At 42.5% G+C, this 17096-nt stretch overlaps 1 protein-coding gene across 1 annotated transcript in view; it reads left to right on the top strand.

The window, feature by feature from the left end:
• GABRA5 (gamma-aminobutyric acid type A receptor subunit alpha5) overlaps positions 1–17096 on the top strand; it is a 412886-nt gene that overhangs the window by 389871 nt on the left and 5919 nt on the right. Inside the window, exon 9 of the mRNA XM_073614638.1 lies at positions 4452–4663. Within this exon, the coding sequence (XP_073470739.1) occupies positions 4452–4663 (212 nt within the window). The remainder of the gene's footprint in view (positions 1–4451; positions 4664–17096) is intronic.

Raw genomic sequence — 17096 nt, 5'->3', positions numbered from 1 at the left:
GAGTGCACGTAGGCTGCGAGTGCACATAGGCTGCGAGTGCACGTATGCTGCAAGTGCATGTGGTCTGCGAGTGCACGTAGGCTGCGGGTGCACATGGTCAGCGAGTGCACGTGGGCTGCTAGTGCATGTAGGCTGCGAGTGCAAGTGGTCCACGAGTGCACATTGTCTGCGAGTGCATGTAGGCTGTAAGTACACATGGGCTGCGAGTGCACGTAGGCTGCGGGTGCACGTAGGCTGCAAGTGCATGTTGTCTGTGAGTGCAATTGGTCTACGAGTGCACATTGTCTGTGACTGCACATGGGCTGCGAGTGCACGTGGGCTGCAAGTGCAAGTGGTCTGCGAGTGCACTTGGGTCTGCGGGTGCATGTGGTCTGCAAGTACCCGTGTATTGTCTTGTTGAGTACCTGTGTATTGTATTGTAGTAGTGTCAGGAAGCTAGTTATTCACACAAATAGGAAACATAAGAGAAATACAAAAACACTGAATTTCAAAAGAGCCAACTTCCCTAAACTATGAACCTTGCTAGAAGATATAAAAAAGTTGAGGGATCATCATCAGCATTCAAACTTTATAAAGAATGCAACAAGAAATGTAAGGGTGCAATTAGGGCGGCTAAGATAGAACATGAAAGACACATAGCGGAGGAGAGCAAAAAAAATCCCAAGAAATTCTTTAAGTATGTAAACAGTAAAAAAAGGGAAAACAGACCATATTGGCCCCATAAAGAATGAGGGAGGACATCTGGTTACAAAGGATGGGGAGATGCCAAAGGTATTGAATGTATTCTTCTCCTCAGTCTTCATGAGGGAATCGGGAGGCTTCAGTAACCAAAACTGCAGTGTTTATCCTCGTGACACATCACAGGAAGCACCCTCATGGCTAAAAGAGGACAGAATTAGAATTAGACTTGGGAAACTTAACATTAATAAATCACCAGGACCGGATGGCTTGCACCCGTAGGTACTTACCGTAACTTAGTCAAGTAATTGCCAGACCATTGTTCCTAATTTTTACTTACTGTCTACTGACTGGAATGGTACCAGCAGATAGGAGAAAAGCCAATGTAGCACCAATATTTAAAAATGGCCCAAAATACATCCCTGGGAATTACAGACCAGTTAGCCTAACATCAATAGTATGCAAGCTCTTGGAGGGGATGATTAGGGACTATATACAAGATCTTAGTAATGAAAACAGTATCATTAGCAGTAATCAGCATGGATTCATGAAGAATCATTCATGCCAAACCAATCTATTAACCTTCTATGAGGAGTTGAGTTGGCATCTAGATAAAGGAAGGCCCATAGACATGGTGTATCTACATTTGCAAAAGCATTTGACACAGTTCCCCATAAACATTTACTGTACAAAATAAGGTCCATTGGCATGGACCATAGGGTGAGTACATGCATTAAAAACTGGATACAAGGGCGAGTTCAGAGGGTAGTGATAAATGGGGAATACTCGGAATGGTCAGGGGTAGGTTGTGGGGTCCCGCTGGGTTCTGTGCTGGGACCAATCCTATTTAATTTGTTCATAAATGGCCTGGAGGATGGGGTAAACAGTTCAATCTCTGTATTTGTGGACGATACTAAGCTAAGCAGGGAGATAACTTCTCCGCAGGATGTGGAAACCTTGCAAGAAGATCTGAACAAATTAATGGGGTGGGCAACTACATGGTAAATGAGGTTTAATGTAGAAAAATGTAAAATAATGCATTTGGGTGTCAAAAATAAGAATGCAATCTACTCAGTAGGGGGTGAACCTCTGGGGGAATCTAGGATGGAAAAGGACCTGGGGGTCCTAGTAGATGATAGACTCAGTAATGGCATGCAATACCAAGCTGCTGTTAACAAAGCAAACAGAATATTGGCATGCATTAAAAAAGGGATTAACTCAAGGGATGAAGCGATAATTCTCCCACTCTACAAGAATCTGGTCCGGCCGCACCTGGAGTATGCTGTCCAGTTCTGGGCACCAGTCCTCAGGAAGGATGTACTGAAAATGGAGCGAGTACAAAGAAGGGCAAAAAAGCTAATAAAGGATCTGGAGGACATTAGTTATGAAGAAAGGTTACAAGCACTGAACTTATTCTCTCTGGAGAAGAGACGCTTGAGAGGGGATATGATTTCAATTTACAAATACCAACCATACTGGTGACCCCACAATAGGGATAAAACTTTTTCGTGGAAGGGAGTTGGACAAGAATTGTGGCCACTCATTAAAATTAGAGGAAAAGAGGTTTAACCTTAAACTATGTAGAGGGTTCTTTCCTGTAAGAGGGGCAAGGATGTGGAATTCCCTTCCACAGGCGGTGTTCTCAGCAGGGGGCAGTGATAGTTTAAAAAAAATATTAGATAAGCATCTGAAGGACCGCAACATACAGGGATATACAATGTAATACTGTCATATAATCACACACATAGGTTGGACTTGATGGACTTGTGTCTTTTTTCAACCTCACCTACTATGTAACTACTATGTAACTATGTAACATCAGGAACTTAATATGTACAGTCTGGAAGCAAGAAGGGAAAGGAGTGACATAATTGAAACCTTTAAATACAGCAAGGGGGTTACTAAGGTTCAGGAGAGCAGCATTTGTAATATGAAGCCAAGATCAACAACACAAGGATGTAACTTCAAACTAGCAGGAGGAAAGTTCAAAACTAATCTTAGAAAGTATTATTTTACTGAAAGAGTATTTGATGCTTTGAATTATTTTCCAGCGGAGGTAGCGAATCAGTTAACAGGGTTCAGACATGCTTGGGACAAACATATATCTATATTCAGACAAAATAGGAAAAAAAAACTATGAAAATAAAAAAAAAAAAAAACATGTAAGAGCAATGATAGCATCTTCAGCGTCAGTATCATTGGAAATCAGTCGGGAGGAAGTAGAGAGGAGACATTGCTGGAAGTGGCAGCAATAGAAGCTCTCCCTTGAGTGGTGATTGCTCTTCAGCTGGACCCCCCCTGGAGGACTAAAGGCCTTGTCAGGGTATAATAGCCACAAGCGAGAAATACCTTCCATAATAGTAGATCAAAAGGAGCTGGTAAGGGGCCGTTTTTTGAGGTGGAGGCTTTCTTTCTGGAATCACACATTATTCTGGTGAGCAGTAGTGTATCGTGGGATACCTTGGGCTTTGTTTATCACTGTGTGGACTTTTTTGCAACGTGTCTTGCTGCATGTTTACTCATTTTTTAAACCTTTCTTTATTTAGCACACCTTTATATTTGGCCAATCGTTGGAAATGTAGTTGCAGCAGGAAGTACCAATGATAGTACACATTCCTCCCTGACTGGCAGTGTATTGTGGAGATCAGATACAGTGAATGCAGGGTCCTAGGTTTAGTAACACTTTGATGTTTGATATGTTAGTTATTCTATATGCTCACTCCTGCCTTGTGAATGGGGCTGGGTATTTAAAGCAATTTTGCCTCATAAGGCTATAGCTTTGACTAAGGCCCTTCTATCCTAAAAAGTGTGCGCGTAGCTTGTTCTAGCTTGTTCTTATGCTAATCAAAGATATTTCAGAGGACTGGCATTTTCTTATATATATATTTTATATACAGTATGACACTGTACTTAGTCTAGGTAGTATCATATGAGTAATTTTATCCCTTGCTTTTATTGATCTATGCTTGCCTCAGACTTCCATTCATTGGTTGAAGTAAAAACATATTTAGTATATTAAGAGAGAACAATTTCTCCATTAGTGATAACCATACCATAATGAGGGAGACTTACATATTTCAAATTATATTAAAGTGTATTTAAAAAATGTATTTTCTCTGATTATTACATTTTAAATCAACTTTTCTACAGTTTAAGGTGTGTGTTTATGCAATTTAGTGAAACATTGAAACCTAACTGAAACCTCAGTTTGATATTAGCTGAATAAATTTTAGGTATGTCAAAACAAGTGGTATGCAGTCTTTCTGTTTGTTTCCCTTAAAAAGCATTCAAAGCCTAAGTAGACAAGCCTGTGTCCTGCTAGTATGCTGCAGAGTAGAGTCCTTGCTCTCTGTGTGGAAGCAGTGGTCACTCTACAGAGGTCCAACACATCCCTCGCTGATTCAGAGCCAGAACTTTTCAATCAGCAAGGAGTATGAGTTTTACAAATTGTAAAGCTATAGGTCTGACTCAGTAGAGGGTGCGTTTGACCGCTTCACTGTTTGAGGATGAAATTTCCATAATGTCTACAGCTACATAGGTCATGTTCATAGCTTTTTTCACTCCACTGCTGTTTCATTGTATAGGGATTCAAGAAGACATAGGACAACATGTTTTTAATGAAAAGGGGACATTTTAATTAATTTAGGACATATAGAAACTGTCATTTCTAAATTCTCTATAAAAAAATATGTTTTTTGTGGCTTTTAATTTAATACAATGAGTGCAAAATATACAGATTTTTTATCAGTCCAACATGTCTTTTTTATTCACAGGTGTCACAACAGTGTTAACTATGACGACTCTAAGTATCAGTGCACGGAACTCACTGCCAAAAGTTGCCTATGCTACAGCAATGGACTGGTTTATAGCTGTATGTTATGCCTTTGTGTTTTCTGCACTCATTGAATTTGCAACAGTGAACTACTTTACCAAGAGAAGTTGGGCCTGGGATGGAAAAAAGGCACTTGAAGCAGCAAAGATAAAGGTACTGATTCGAACAAAGTGTGCTATCATGTATGTTGCTCAGTTCACGTTTAATGTTTTTTTTTGCCTATATTTGTGTTACAATAAAGAAAAAATAATGTGTGTGTTCCTAAATTCTGACATTGGATTGCATACTTGGTTTCCAACATTGCAAGTTAGCACTGGGATCCAAACCTGTGGATAGACAGGGAAGGTAAAAATAAGGTTTCTGTTGATTAAGGCTGTATTGGATGTATATGCAGCTACCATGCATGTGGTTGTAAAGAATTAGTTGATGGACTACAACTAGTAGTAGTTAGTCACATTTAACTTGAGTTATTGAATATTTGCAGCTTATCCAAGACGCATTATTAGTTTTAATGAGTGCTAAGGTTATATCCTAGCATTTAGAGTCCCACAGGTAACACAGTGATCCTGTAACGTACCTGGAGATTGAGTCTGAGGTGCAGAGATAGGCCTCTCTTACAGCTCTGGCTCAGGAGCCCTGGTAATGTAACAGGAAATTGCCAGAGCACAGAGTGGCACAAGTGCCTGTAAACTCTTCTGCCAGCAGGTGCAGATGTGCGTTGTGATGTGCAGGGGAGGCTGGATAAGGGCACACAGATGGACCAGGCTGGAAGAGGCACAGGTCATCAGTTGCAGATGCAGGTATGCAGGCCAAGACAAGGTCAGACAGTCGAGGTTGGCAACATTTCAGCAGATAAAGACACAGACAGCAGGCAGCAGGATAGTCAGGAGCCAGGCCAGGGTCGGAGACAGCAGGGCAGACAATCCAGGGGAGCAGGCAGAGGAATATGGCACTAACATACTGACACAGTGCAGTTTAAATAGCCTGCTTGGTGTCAATGCGCACTCGTGCATGCACACGTGCATTCGTTCGCGGTCACACACGTGTACCAACTGCATGGCCACGGGCAGGAGTACTCAGATGACTTTGCATACAAGGATTCCCACGTGTTTCTTTTCAGGTCCTAATCCAATTACTATTGTCAGGGGATCTAATTGACCAGACCGTGTGGACTGCACAGAGGAGACCAGAAACACATGTAAGTTAAATATAATGGTGTTTATTAAACAAGTGACAAGTAAAAAGAATATAATAGTGCAAAACCAACACAACAAACCCACTACAAACAACAATATATACAAGTAAATGGAGATACCGGAATCGTAAACAAAGCCAGGCCAAGGTCATACACAGGGAGGTCAGCAGATGGGCAAGGACGGGAAACCAGCAGGACAGGGAGAGGATGGATGGTTAAGCTGCAGGGCAGGGATCCAGGGGAATCAGGAGGGACAAGAACTGGATTGGCTCGGGATAGGGATCGGATCGGATCGGAGCAGAGCAGAGCAGAGCAGAGCAGGACAGGACAGAAACAGGTTCACAATCAGGATACAGGCAGCAAGGTCAGGGCGCAGGGAGAAAGATACCAAGGCAAGCTTATGAGGGCTTGCCGGGTATTTATAAGGCTGTGGTAATTCACCTCATGTCACAGCTGAGCGCAGTGTGTGCTGTTTGCTCCACACTGCCGGAGTGCACCCGCTGGTGGACACCGGTACTACGGCCCAAGGATGCAACAGTGCCACCAGCAGGAGAGACCTCTTACTGCAGGTCCCAGGTGTTGGAAGACACCTGCTGGTGGACACTGGTACTGCGATTCAAGAGACCGATAGTGCCACCAACGGGTAAACCCTCTCATGACAGTACCCCCCCAAAGGAGCGGCCTCCGGACGCTCCAACAAGGTACGACTGTCCAAAGTTCATGACCTACAACCGAACAGATGAGGGCACATCAGGCCGGGCATCGGGTACATCAAACTGGACAGTGGGTACGTCTGAGATGACAGCGGGCACATCCGAGATGACAGCGGGCACATCCGAGATGACAGCGGGCAGGAATACACCAAGCTGGGCAGCAGGCACATCAGGCTGGGCAGCGTGCATGGGCACTTCGAGCTGGGCAGCAGGCTCCGGGTCATCGAGCTGGGAAGCAGGCTCCGGGTCATCGAGCTGGGAAGCAGGCTCCGGGTCATCGAGCTGGAAAGCAGGCTCCGGGTCATTGAGCTGGAAAGCAGGCTCCGGGTCATCGAGCTGGAAAGCAGGCTCCGGGTCATCGAGCTGGAAAGCAGGCTCCGGGTCATTGAACTGGGCAGCAGTCTCTGGAGCATTAGGCCGAACAGCGAGTACCGTAAGGGCAGGCCGGATTACAGGCACCGGCTCAGCAAGCTGGGTAATGGACCCCGGCCCAGTGGGCTGGGTAATAGGCCCGACTCAGCGAGCTGGACACCGGGTACTGGCTTGGCAGGCAAAGTGACGGACTTCGGTTTAGCAGACTGGGTAACGGGCACCGGATCAGCAGACCGGGTAACGGGCACCAATTCAACAGACTGGGTAACGGGCACCGATTCAGCAGGCTGAGACACGGGCACCGAAACTCCAGGCTGAAACACGGGCACCGAAACTTCAGGCTGAGACACGGGCACCGAAACCTCAGGCTGAGATACCAACATCACGACATCAGGCTGGAAGACAGGTACCAGGATATCAAGCTGGAGGATGGGCACATCAGACCGGAAAGTGGGTACCGAAACATCAGACCGGGCAGCAGGTGCTGGAAACTTCAGGCTGGACAGCAAAGACAGGTGCTGGCACATCAGGCAGAACAGCAGGTACTGGCACAACAGGCTGAACAACAGGTGCATCGGACTGGTCAGTGGTCACTGGAGCGTCATACTGAAACATGGACACTGGGATTTCGGGCTGACCAGCAGGCACTGGGACCTCAAACTGGGCAGCGGGCACAGGCATTGGCACAACTGGCTGAGTAGCAGACACTGGCACATCAGGCTGGGAAGCGGACTGGAAAGCCGACACCCCGACATCAGACCAGGCAGCGGCTACTGGAACTTTAGACTGGGCAGCAGACACAGGCGCTGGCACATCGGGCAGAACAGCAGGTGCTGGCATACCAGGCTGGACAATAGGTACATTGGACTGGACAGTAGTCACTGAAGCGTCAGACGGGGTGGCAGGCACTGGATCGTCAGGCTGAGTGGCAGGCACTGGATCATCAGGCTGGGTGGCAGGCACTGGAACGTCAGGCTGGGTGGCAGGCACTGGAACGTCAGGCTGGGTGGCAGGCACTGGAACGTCAGGCTGGGTGGCAGGCACTGGAACATCAGGCTGGGTGGCAGGCACTGGAACGTCCGGCTGGGTGGCAGGCACTGGAACGTCCGGCTGGGTGGCAGGCACTGGAACGTCCGGCTGGGTGGCAGGCACTGGGACGTCCGGCTGGGTGGCAGGCACTGGGACGTCCGGCTGGGTGGCAGGCACTGGGACGTCCGGCTGGGTGGCAGTCACTGGGACGTCTGGCTGGGAGGCAGGCACCGGGACGTCCGGCTGTAAGGCAGGCACCGAGACGTCCGGCTGGAAGGCAGGCATCGAGACGTCCGGCTGGAAGGCAGGCATCGAGACGTCCGGCTGGAAGGCAGGCATCGAGATGTCCGGCTGGAAGGCAGGCATCGAGACGTCCGGCTGGAAGGCAGGCATCGAGACATCCGGCTGGAAGGCAGGCATCGAGACATCCGGCTGGAAGGCAGGCATCGAGACATCCGGCTGGATAGCAGGAGCAGGTTGGGTTACAGGGATTCAACTTGGCCATAATTGAAGGGGGGCGAAAAGTCATCACTTCCCTCGGGAATGCATGACAGGGCTGGTTTTGCACATAACTGGATCAGGGGCTGAACATCTTCAAAAGACATATACCCCTGATCCACTAGGGAATGAGCTGATCGGATAGTTTCCATCAGCTGGTCACTAGTCCACCCTTTTAAAATCTGGCAACAATATTCACCATCCTCTTCTGCTAGCAGAGAATAATAAATGATTTAATCGAAATCCATATTAGCAGACCCGACAAACCAGGATGGTTTCCTCAATGCAGCCACGTCTGGTCAGGGATGGCCTTGTTATACTGTCAGGGGATCTAATTGACCAGACCGTGTGGACTGCACAGAGGAGACCAGAAACACATGTACAGTGTAAGTGAAATATAATGGTGTTTATTAAACAAGTGACAAGTAAAAGGAATATAACAGTGCAAAACCAACACAACAAACCCACTACAAACAACAATATATACAAGTAAATGGAGATACCGGAATCATAAACAAAGCCAGGCCAAGGTCATACACAGGGAGGTCAGCAGATGGGCAAGGACGGGAAACCAGCAGGACAGGGAGAGGATGGATGGTTAAGCTGCAGGGCAGGGATCCAAGGGAATCAGGAGGGACAAGAACTGGATGGGCTCGGGATAGGGATCGGATCGGAGCAGAGCAGAGCAGAGCAGGACAGGACAGAAACAGGTTCACAATCAGGATACAGGCAGCAAGGTCAGGGCGCAGGGAGAAAGATACCAAGGCAAGCCTATGAGGGCTTGCCGGGTATTTATAAGGCTGTGGTAATTCACCTCATGTCACAGCTGAGCGCAGTGTGTGCTGTTTGCTCCACACTGCCGGAGTGCACCCGCTGGTGGACACCGGTACTACGGCCCAAGGATGCAACAGTGCCACCAGCAGGAGAGACCTCTTACTGCAGGTCCCAGGTGTTGGAAGACACCTGCTGGTGGACACTGGTACTGCGATCCAAGAGACCGATAGTGCCACCAACGGTAAACTCTCTCATGACAACTATGCAATTTGTTAAGGCAGATTTTAACTGTCCAAGAACAGTATGTGAGGCATGGAAGCTGTGGAACAACCCTGCTCATAGTACATTCCTGTTAGGAAGTATGCATATGTGTTAGTCCTTTGATCCACATGGCTAAAGGTTTTTAGATGATCAAAATCTGCCTTGGAAAATTCTATGGTGATTGGATTAAGGTGACTGTGCTACCTGTATGGATCTAAACTTCAGGCTATGCTCCTGACACTCATTAGAACTAAAGAAATGTCTTAAATATTACAGACCAAGTCCAGAATGTGACTAACTTCTACTAGCTATACCCCTGGTGTGCAACACACAGCATGTTAACTTTCATTGTGTGGTTCACCATGAATCAGGCACTTTGCAGAATTGCAGGGGGTGCCAGGTACTGAGGTGCTATCTGTGTCCCCACACCCAGCACTGACATGAAGCTAGTACTTTCAGGTAAGGTGATCTCTGCTCTACAGCAGAAGTATAATTGCAGCCCAATGTTATCAGGGAAAGAGCAATTCAGAGGTGTGCAATCTGGTAAGTGAACACAGAGTGGAGTTAAATACCTTTTGACCACCAATGTGGAGTGAGGGTTACCAGCACTGCCACCGACCACCAGTGCAGGAGGTAGTGGGGTTAGCAGCAAAAATTGTAGCCTTCCCGGAAAAATGTCAATGGTTCTCATCCTCCAATACCATTATTAATCCTGTTTATAGGTTCCCTTATCTCGCTTCTGTGAATTGAGCCAAATAGCACAGCAAAACAGGAAATTATTAAAAAAAAAAAAAGGGAAATAAATGTGACCAAATACTATGAAGAAATAAAAAATTTCACAAATAATATGTCACAAATAGAGAACTTTATATAGGGGACACTTTAAAATATTATAAGAGGACATTCTTTGGACACAATATTTGTACATATCCCATAGCTTCCCGTTGTCAAAAATGTCATTCTGTCAACAGGTCAAATCTTTCTATAGCTGCGCTCTGCAGGGCATTCAGGGTGCTCTAAAGGTCACATTTAAACCTCAGCTTGAAATCTGACCCTAAACCCTTGCTCTCCCTTGCCTTTATGTTTTGTTCTTTAATAGCTTTAATATCCACAGAGTTACATTACTTGTCATGAGACAGGGTTAGCTGTTATTTTGTACAATATAATCATACATAGACATTTTGTTTTCCTGAAGGACCAACATAACAGACCATTCCCCCTTAAGATGTTTCTTTATTTATCTGTAAAAAGTCATATGTAGTTTTTTTTTTTTATCTGAGTTCCTTGCCTTAAGCAAATGTGCAGTGACATACTTTGCTAAAGTTCTTCATCTATACACAGGTTTTAAGTTGCTCGTATATAAGGATTTATTGATGATTGCAAATTATGTGTAGGAATGAGGTTCGGTTTCAGCACTTCAATGTGTTTTGGGTTTGAGAGTTGCGGTTCTGTGGAATTTTTGTGCAGATTCACCGGAGATAATTAAAAAAAATGAAATGCACTGCATGACTTTGAACTATTGGCAGCAGGCCTAGAAGGGCCAATACTGCTCCCTCACTGTAAAAATGGGGAAAGGGGTACAGAGCAACCAGGGTATTAGTGTATTGGAAGCTGCTGTAAGGAAGGGCTACAGAAAGCTGACAAACTACATAGGGAGAAATTAGGGTCAGTTACAAAACTTCACTTTTTTGTCTTTAATTTTATTTTGTGGTTGATTTAAAATCAGCAGTCCCTTTTAGCTTTAGACTTATCTTTCAGAGGGGTGATATTTTGTGGTTTTCATTTTTTTGGGAGATTGTATTTTTTTTTTTTGTTTAATGTTCAAAATGACTTTTATTGTAAGCTAAACTGCTTTTTTTAGCAAGGCTTCTGATGAAAAAAAAGGAACATCCAGTTCCAGCACCCGATAACTCACCAGCAGTAAAGAGTAGCCTCTGTTTCCTCAGAGGGATATTACAACATAATACCACTGTTCTATGCAGCACATTTATCCCAATAGTATAGGTCCTTGGCTCAGATGGAGAAATATCTCACCAAATCATGACATAAAAATGCTGCCAAGATGACTTGTCAAAAGTTATAATCAGAGCTCAGCTTCCTCAGATGAAGAGGAGGATGCTAACCATGTCAGATTGTCTCAACCTATTTGAAATGCCTAATACCCAGTATACAAGGTGCAGTAGATGTCATTACTAAAGGTATCTGGGCCCTACATCAAGATATACTTGTTCAAGAACAAAAACTGTAGGAAACGGAATCCAGGGTCATGGTTCTGGAAGGGGAATTGAATATACTAAAAACAAATTGCAAGAAATTTCCAAGCACCATGCTCTATTGGTGGAGAGAATTGATGATCTAGTGCATGGGTGTCAAACTCAATTTCATCATGGACCGCATCACCAGGGCTGCTGTTAGAAATCACGGGGCCAGAGAGCCCGTGTGAATGAGCCTTTAATTTTTTAAATCATTTTTTACATTTTTTTTCAACACTGTTGGGGGGCTTTGGTGCAATATCAGGAGTCTAAACATCTTGCCTTTGAGACAGAGAAAGGAATTGAGGATACAGATTCTTCAGTTCTTTTCTCTGTAACCTCAGCTGCACTAAAGATGAATGAACAGGACACCGAGGCTCCTGTTTATTCATAAACTGAAGCAGAGTAGACACAGTTTACTATGCTCAGTTATCAATGGACACAGGAGTGATCAGTACAAATTGCTCAATGTATCCATTCAGAAAAGGTAGGGGTTCCCGCAGTGCCCTGGTCTAAAAAAAGGGTGCTAGTTTAGACATTCAAACATATTAGCCACATAGACTACAAAAGAAGGGTTACTACTCCAGAAGGTATCAATCTAAGAGTTATTAATGTCTGTTCATGTAACTAACCTTATACCATTGTAACCAAGGATGTCATAATGATGCAGGTGGCATGTATGCACCTTTGCTAGAAGACCTCATCAATTCATATGTGTGATGGATCTGTACAATGTCAACAGTTTCAATGTCGGAGGGAGTGGAGTCAGATTCCCATTTTTTTATCATCAATCTTGCTGCCAGTAGAACATGTGTACTTACATGTCTAAACGTAGGAGGCATAGTATCAATCTCGAGGAGAGTACTAGTCCTATGGAAGGGGTAAAAATGTTGGCTATCCTATCATTTTCTGTTTTAGTAGCAATGGTCACCAGGGCAATTACAGAGGTACCCTACCCAACAGAGACACAGACAGCAATAACTCTATCCAACAACAAGACAAAACAAAACCAAAACAAAAAAAAAAAGATATTTGCCTAGCGGTACACTATAATGCAAAAAATTTAGACATCCCTTTCTAAAATATTGGTGAGGTTTAATTCCTCCAGATCTGGTAGTGTTTTTTTCTGTTCATATGTAAGATTGAAAAATGTACACAAGTATATAAGTCCTTCTTTTATCTTTTTCTCTTTTTTTTACTTTTCTTAATTTACTTCCAACAAATTGGATTACTTGGAAAAAAAACAAAACAGTATGGGATAGAGCCATAACATTTTTATTCCTTGTGATATTCTTGAGTGATCCTGCTGTGGTTTATATTACACAAAAAATTTGAAATTAATTTGAAAAAAAAAATAATCAGTTGTCCCATGGTTGGGTACTTAATAAGAATGTGGCTCATACAAGGCATGTTTCACTGAGCAAACGCAGCTTGCTTTCAGGTACATTTCGCATTGCATTTGAGATCAGATTGAGACACTTCTGAGATTATTCATTGTGTTGACAGATGCATTTGACCTCCTTCTAAACTGCATCAACCTGCTTCAAGAAGTTTTGGCATTCCCACTGACTTTTATGGGTAGAGAAAAGGTTTTGACTCATACAGAAGCCTAAGCACACAGGCCCTAAAGAGGTTTTTTCAAGTTAAAATAAAATCTGATTTATTCGTCTTCTGTGATTAGGAGTGCAATGCTGCCAGTTTTTGTTTTTTTTTTGCTTCTACTAATAAAACGTTTATAACATTCTTTCTCAGTGTTACTTTGATGGAGTTAGAGGTTACAAACACTCTTTAAATTATAATTAAATAATACTTATTAATATTCAAATCACACCTCTCCCTGACTGGGAAAAACAAGCAAAAAAGATCATTAGAACATGTGTTATACGAGAGAAAAAAAAAAACAGGGAATCTATAAATATCAAAGAAATAGAACATAAATATCTAGGGTATCCTGTTGCTAAACAGTTATTGTACATCACAGCAAGGGTCATATTGCTTAAAGCTAGTCTGAAATGTCTGGAGATGCATCACTAGTTTAAGCTGTGTGATATGAATTGTTATTGCACTTCACATTAAGGGTCAGTTTGCTACAGTTTGTTTTAAATATAAAAATGGCATGTGGTGAATTTAAACTCTGTCCTTATAATAGTGAGATGATTAGTATGTGAAGCTGCTGAGGAAAGTTTTTTTCACTAACAACATATGAAATTTAAGCAGCAAAATGTGAAAAGAGCAAATTGTCCTCAGTGGATGATTCTCCAAGAATAGTTTGCTATTTGTGGTCCTTGAAACAATCAGATCTGATTATTTGATGAGACCACTGTACCAAAGGCATGCTCACAACAATACGTTATCATGGCAAAATTGCAAAGGTAGCAGGCCATGACAACCCTAAATTTAGTTTTTCTAATTTAATGGACTGTTAGGGTCCTCTAATTGTCTTTCGGTACACCAATTAAAGATGAACTTGATACAATCAGCTAAATTCACAGTTGAAACAAACATAGACCAGTTATTATTTTGTTGTTCATTTTTTGTTTCTTTTTTTTTACCATTCACATTTAACTCCTTTGTGATGGAGTGTAAAACAAATTCCGAATGCCTGATCACAATTTTGACATTTGTTATTATCAAGGATCTGGGCCAAAATAGTTAAAAAAAAAAAAAAAAATATATATATATATATATATATATATATATATATATATATATATATATATATATATATATATATATATATATATAGTGGGGCAAAAAAGTATTTAGTCAGCCACCAATTGTGCAAGTTCTCCCACTTAAAAAGATGAGAGAGGCCTGTAATTGTCATCATTGGTATACCTCAACTATGAGAGACAAAATGTGGAAACAAATCCAGACAATCACATTGTCTGTTTTTTGAAAGAATTTATTTGCAAATTATGGTGGAAAATAAGTATTTGGTCACGTACAAACAAGCAAGATTTCTGGCTCTCACAGACCTGTATCTTCTTCGTTAAGAGGCTCCTCTGTCCTCCACTCATTATCTGTATTAATGGCACCTGTTTGAACTTGTTATCAGTATAAAAGACACCTGTCCACAACCTCAAACAGTAACACTCCAAACTCCACTATGGTGAAGACCAAAGAGCTGTCGAAGGACACCAGAAACAAAATTGTAGTCCTGCACCAGGCTGGGAAGACTGAATCTGCAATAGGCAAGCAGCTTGGTGTGAAGAAATCAACTGTGGGAGCAATAATTAGAACATTGAAAACATACAAGACCACTGATAATCTCCTCGATCTGGGGCTTCACGCAAGATCTCACCCCGTGGGGGTCAAAATAATCACAAGAACGGTGAGCAAAAATCCCAGAACCACACGGGGGACCTAGTGAATGACCTGTAGAGAGCTGGGACCAACGCAACAAAGGCTACCATCAGTAACACACTACGCCGCCAGGGACTCAGATCCTGCAGTGCCAGACATGTCCCCCTGCTTAAGCTAGTATATGTCCGGGCCCGTCTGAGGTTTGCTAGAGAGCATTTGGATGATCCAGAAGAGGATTGGAAGAATGTCATATGGTCAGATGAAACCAAAGTAGAACTGTTTGGTAGAAACACAACTCATCGTGTTTGGAGGAGAGAGAATGCTGAGTTGCAACCAAAGAACACCATACCTACTGTGAAGCATGGGGGTGGCAACATCATGCTTTGGGGCTGTTTCTCTGCAAAGGGAACAGGACGACTGATCCGTGTACATGAAAGAATGAATGGGGCCATGTATCGTGAGATTTTGAGTGCAAACCTCCTCCCATCAGCAAGGGCATTGAAGATGAAACGTGGCTGGGTCTTTCAGCATGACAATGATCCCAAACATACCGCCCAGGCAACGAAGGAGTGGCTTCATAAGAAGCATTTCAAGGTCCTGGAATGGCCTAGGCAGTCTCCAGATCTCAACCCCATAGAAAACCTTTGGAGGGAGTTGAAAGTCCGTGTTGCCCAGCGACAGCCCCAAAACATCACTGCTCTAGAGGAGATCTGCATGGTGGAATGGGCCAAAATGCCAGCAACAGTGTGTGACAACCTTGTGAAGACTTACAGAAAACGTTTGACCTCTGTCATTGCCAACAAAGGATATATAACAAAGTATTGAGATGAACTTTTGATATTTACCAAATATTTATTTTCCACCATAATTTGCAAATAAATTCTTTCAAAAATCAGACAATGTAATTGTCTGGATTTGTTTCCATATTTTGCATCTCATAGTAGAGGTATACCTATGATGACAATTACAGGCCTCTCTCATCTTTTTACGTGGGAGAAGTTGCACAATTGTTGGCTGACTAAATACTTTTTTGCCCCAATATATATATATATATATATATATATATATATATATATATATATATATATATATATATATATATATATATATATGACATTTCTATCTCTTGCTATTAGCATAACCTATCACCAAAGAAAAAACAAAAATTAATTCTCCTGTTTCTGACAATCACAGCGATACCATATTATCATATACAATATATATATATGTTATTTGTTGTTTGTACCCATAGTAGGGTCCAAAAATAATGGTGCACATTTTTTTTTTTTTATCCTATCTAAAGACAGTGACACTAACCGACAATAATACTAACTAAAAGAAAAAAAAATCCCTGACTGTGAACCTTATCCCTAACCTTGATACTGACTTAGATCTAACCCTGGCACTGACTTAGATCAAAACCCTGATCTACCTACTTTTGCATGTATGCATATATGTGGCCTTGCAGATGAAGACCCAGTGGTTAAATATACAATTTAAAGCATTTTGTTATATCTGTTCAAGTGCAAAAAATCTTTTGATCCTCCTGTATGCTGCATTCTTATCAGTTACAGTGTTTCCAGTTATCTCTGTGGACCACAAGACACTATCCTGTCCTTATATTATGGAGAGAGAGCAGTATCAGAACTAGTTTTTATGATAAATAGTAAAATGTAATGTTTTACATTAACTTAATACTATATGTTGTTGGCATTGCATAAGAATAGATTGAAAAAAAGTGCTAAGAATAATGTCACCCAGTTGTAGATTTAGACTAGGGGTGCATGGGCAATTAAATCTCTTTGATAATGAGAGATTTTATCTCTTGGCTACCACATTTGCAGCACCCTGGAATCAATGTGCTGCCAATAAGATGATTGTCAACAAGTAGTTAAATCTCTCAGTAGTGAAGAGATTTAATTATCCGTGTAGCAATAGTTTTGTTAAATTTTTTTTTGTGTAGTTTCTCAAAGGAAACCTTTGATAGAAATACAAGGCTGCCTTTATGGGCTCTAAGAATAATTTTTGCCATATTGCTATATTTATAAATTCAGAGTGAACTCCAGGCAATGCTTTAAGAAGTACCTAAACCTGAGCTCCAGGAAAATATCTAATTACAAAGATAATAATGTGTATTGAAGTAGTTTTACCTGCCAAAAGATTTGTATTTCTGCCCATCCAATCCT

The sequence above is a fragment of the Aquarana catesbeiana genome, linkage group LG02, assembly GCF_042186555.1.
Source record: "Aquarana catesbeiana isolate 2022-GZ linkage group LG02, ASM4218655v1, whole genome shotgun sequence".
Taxonomy (NCBI): domain Eukaryota; kingdom Metazoa; phylum Chordata; class Amphibia; order Anura; family Ranidae; genus Aquarana; species Aquarana catesbeiana.
Note: the sequence above shows the minus strand (reverse complement) of the source record. Positions and strands in the feature narration are given on the sequence as shown.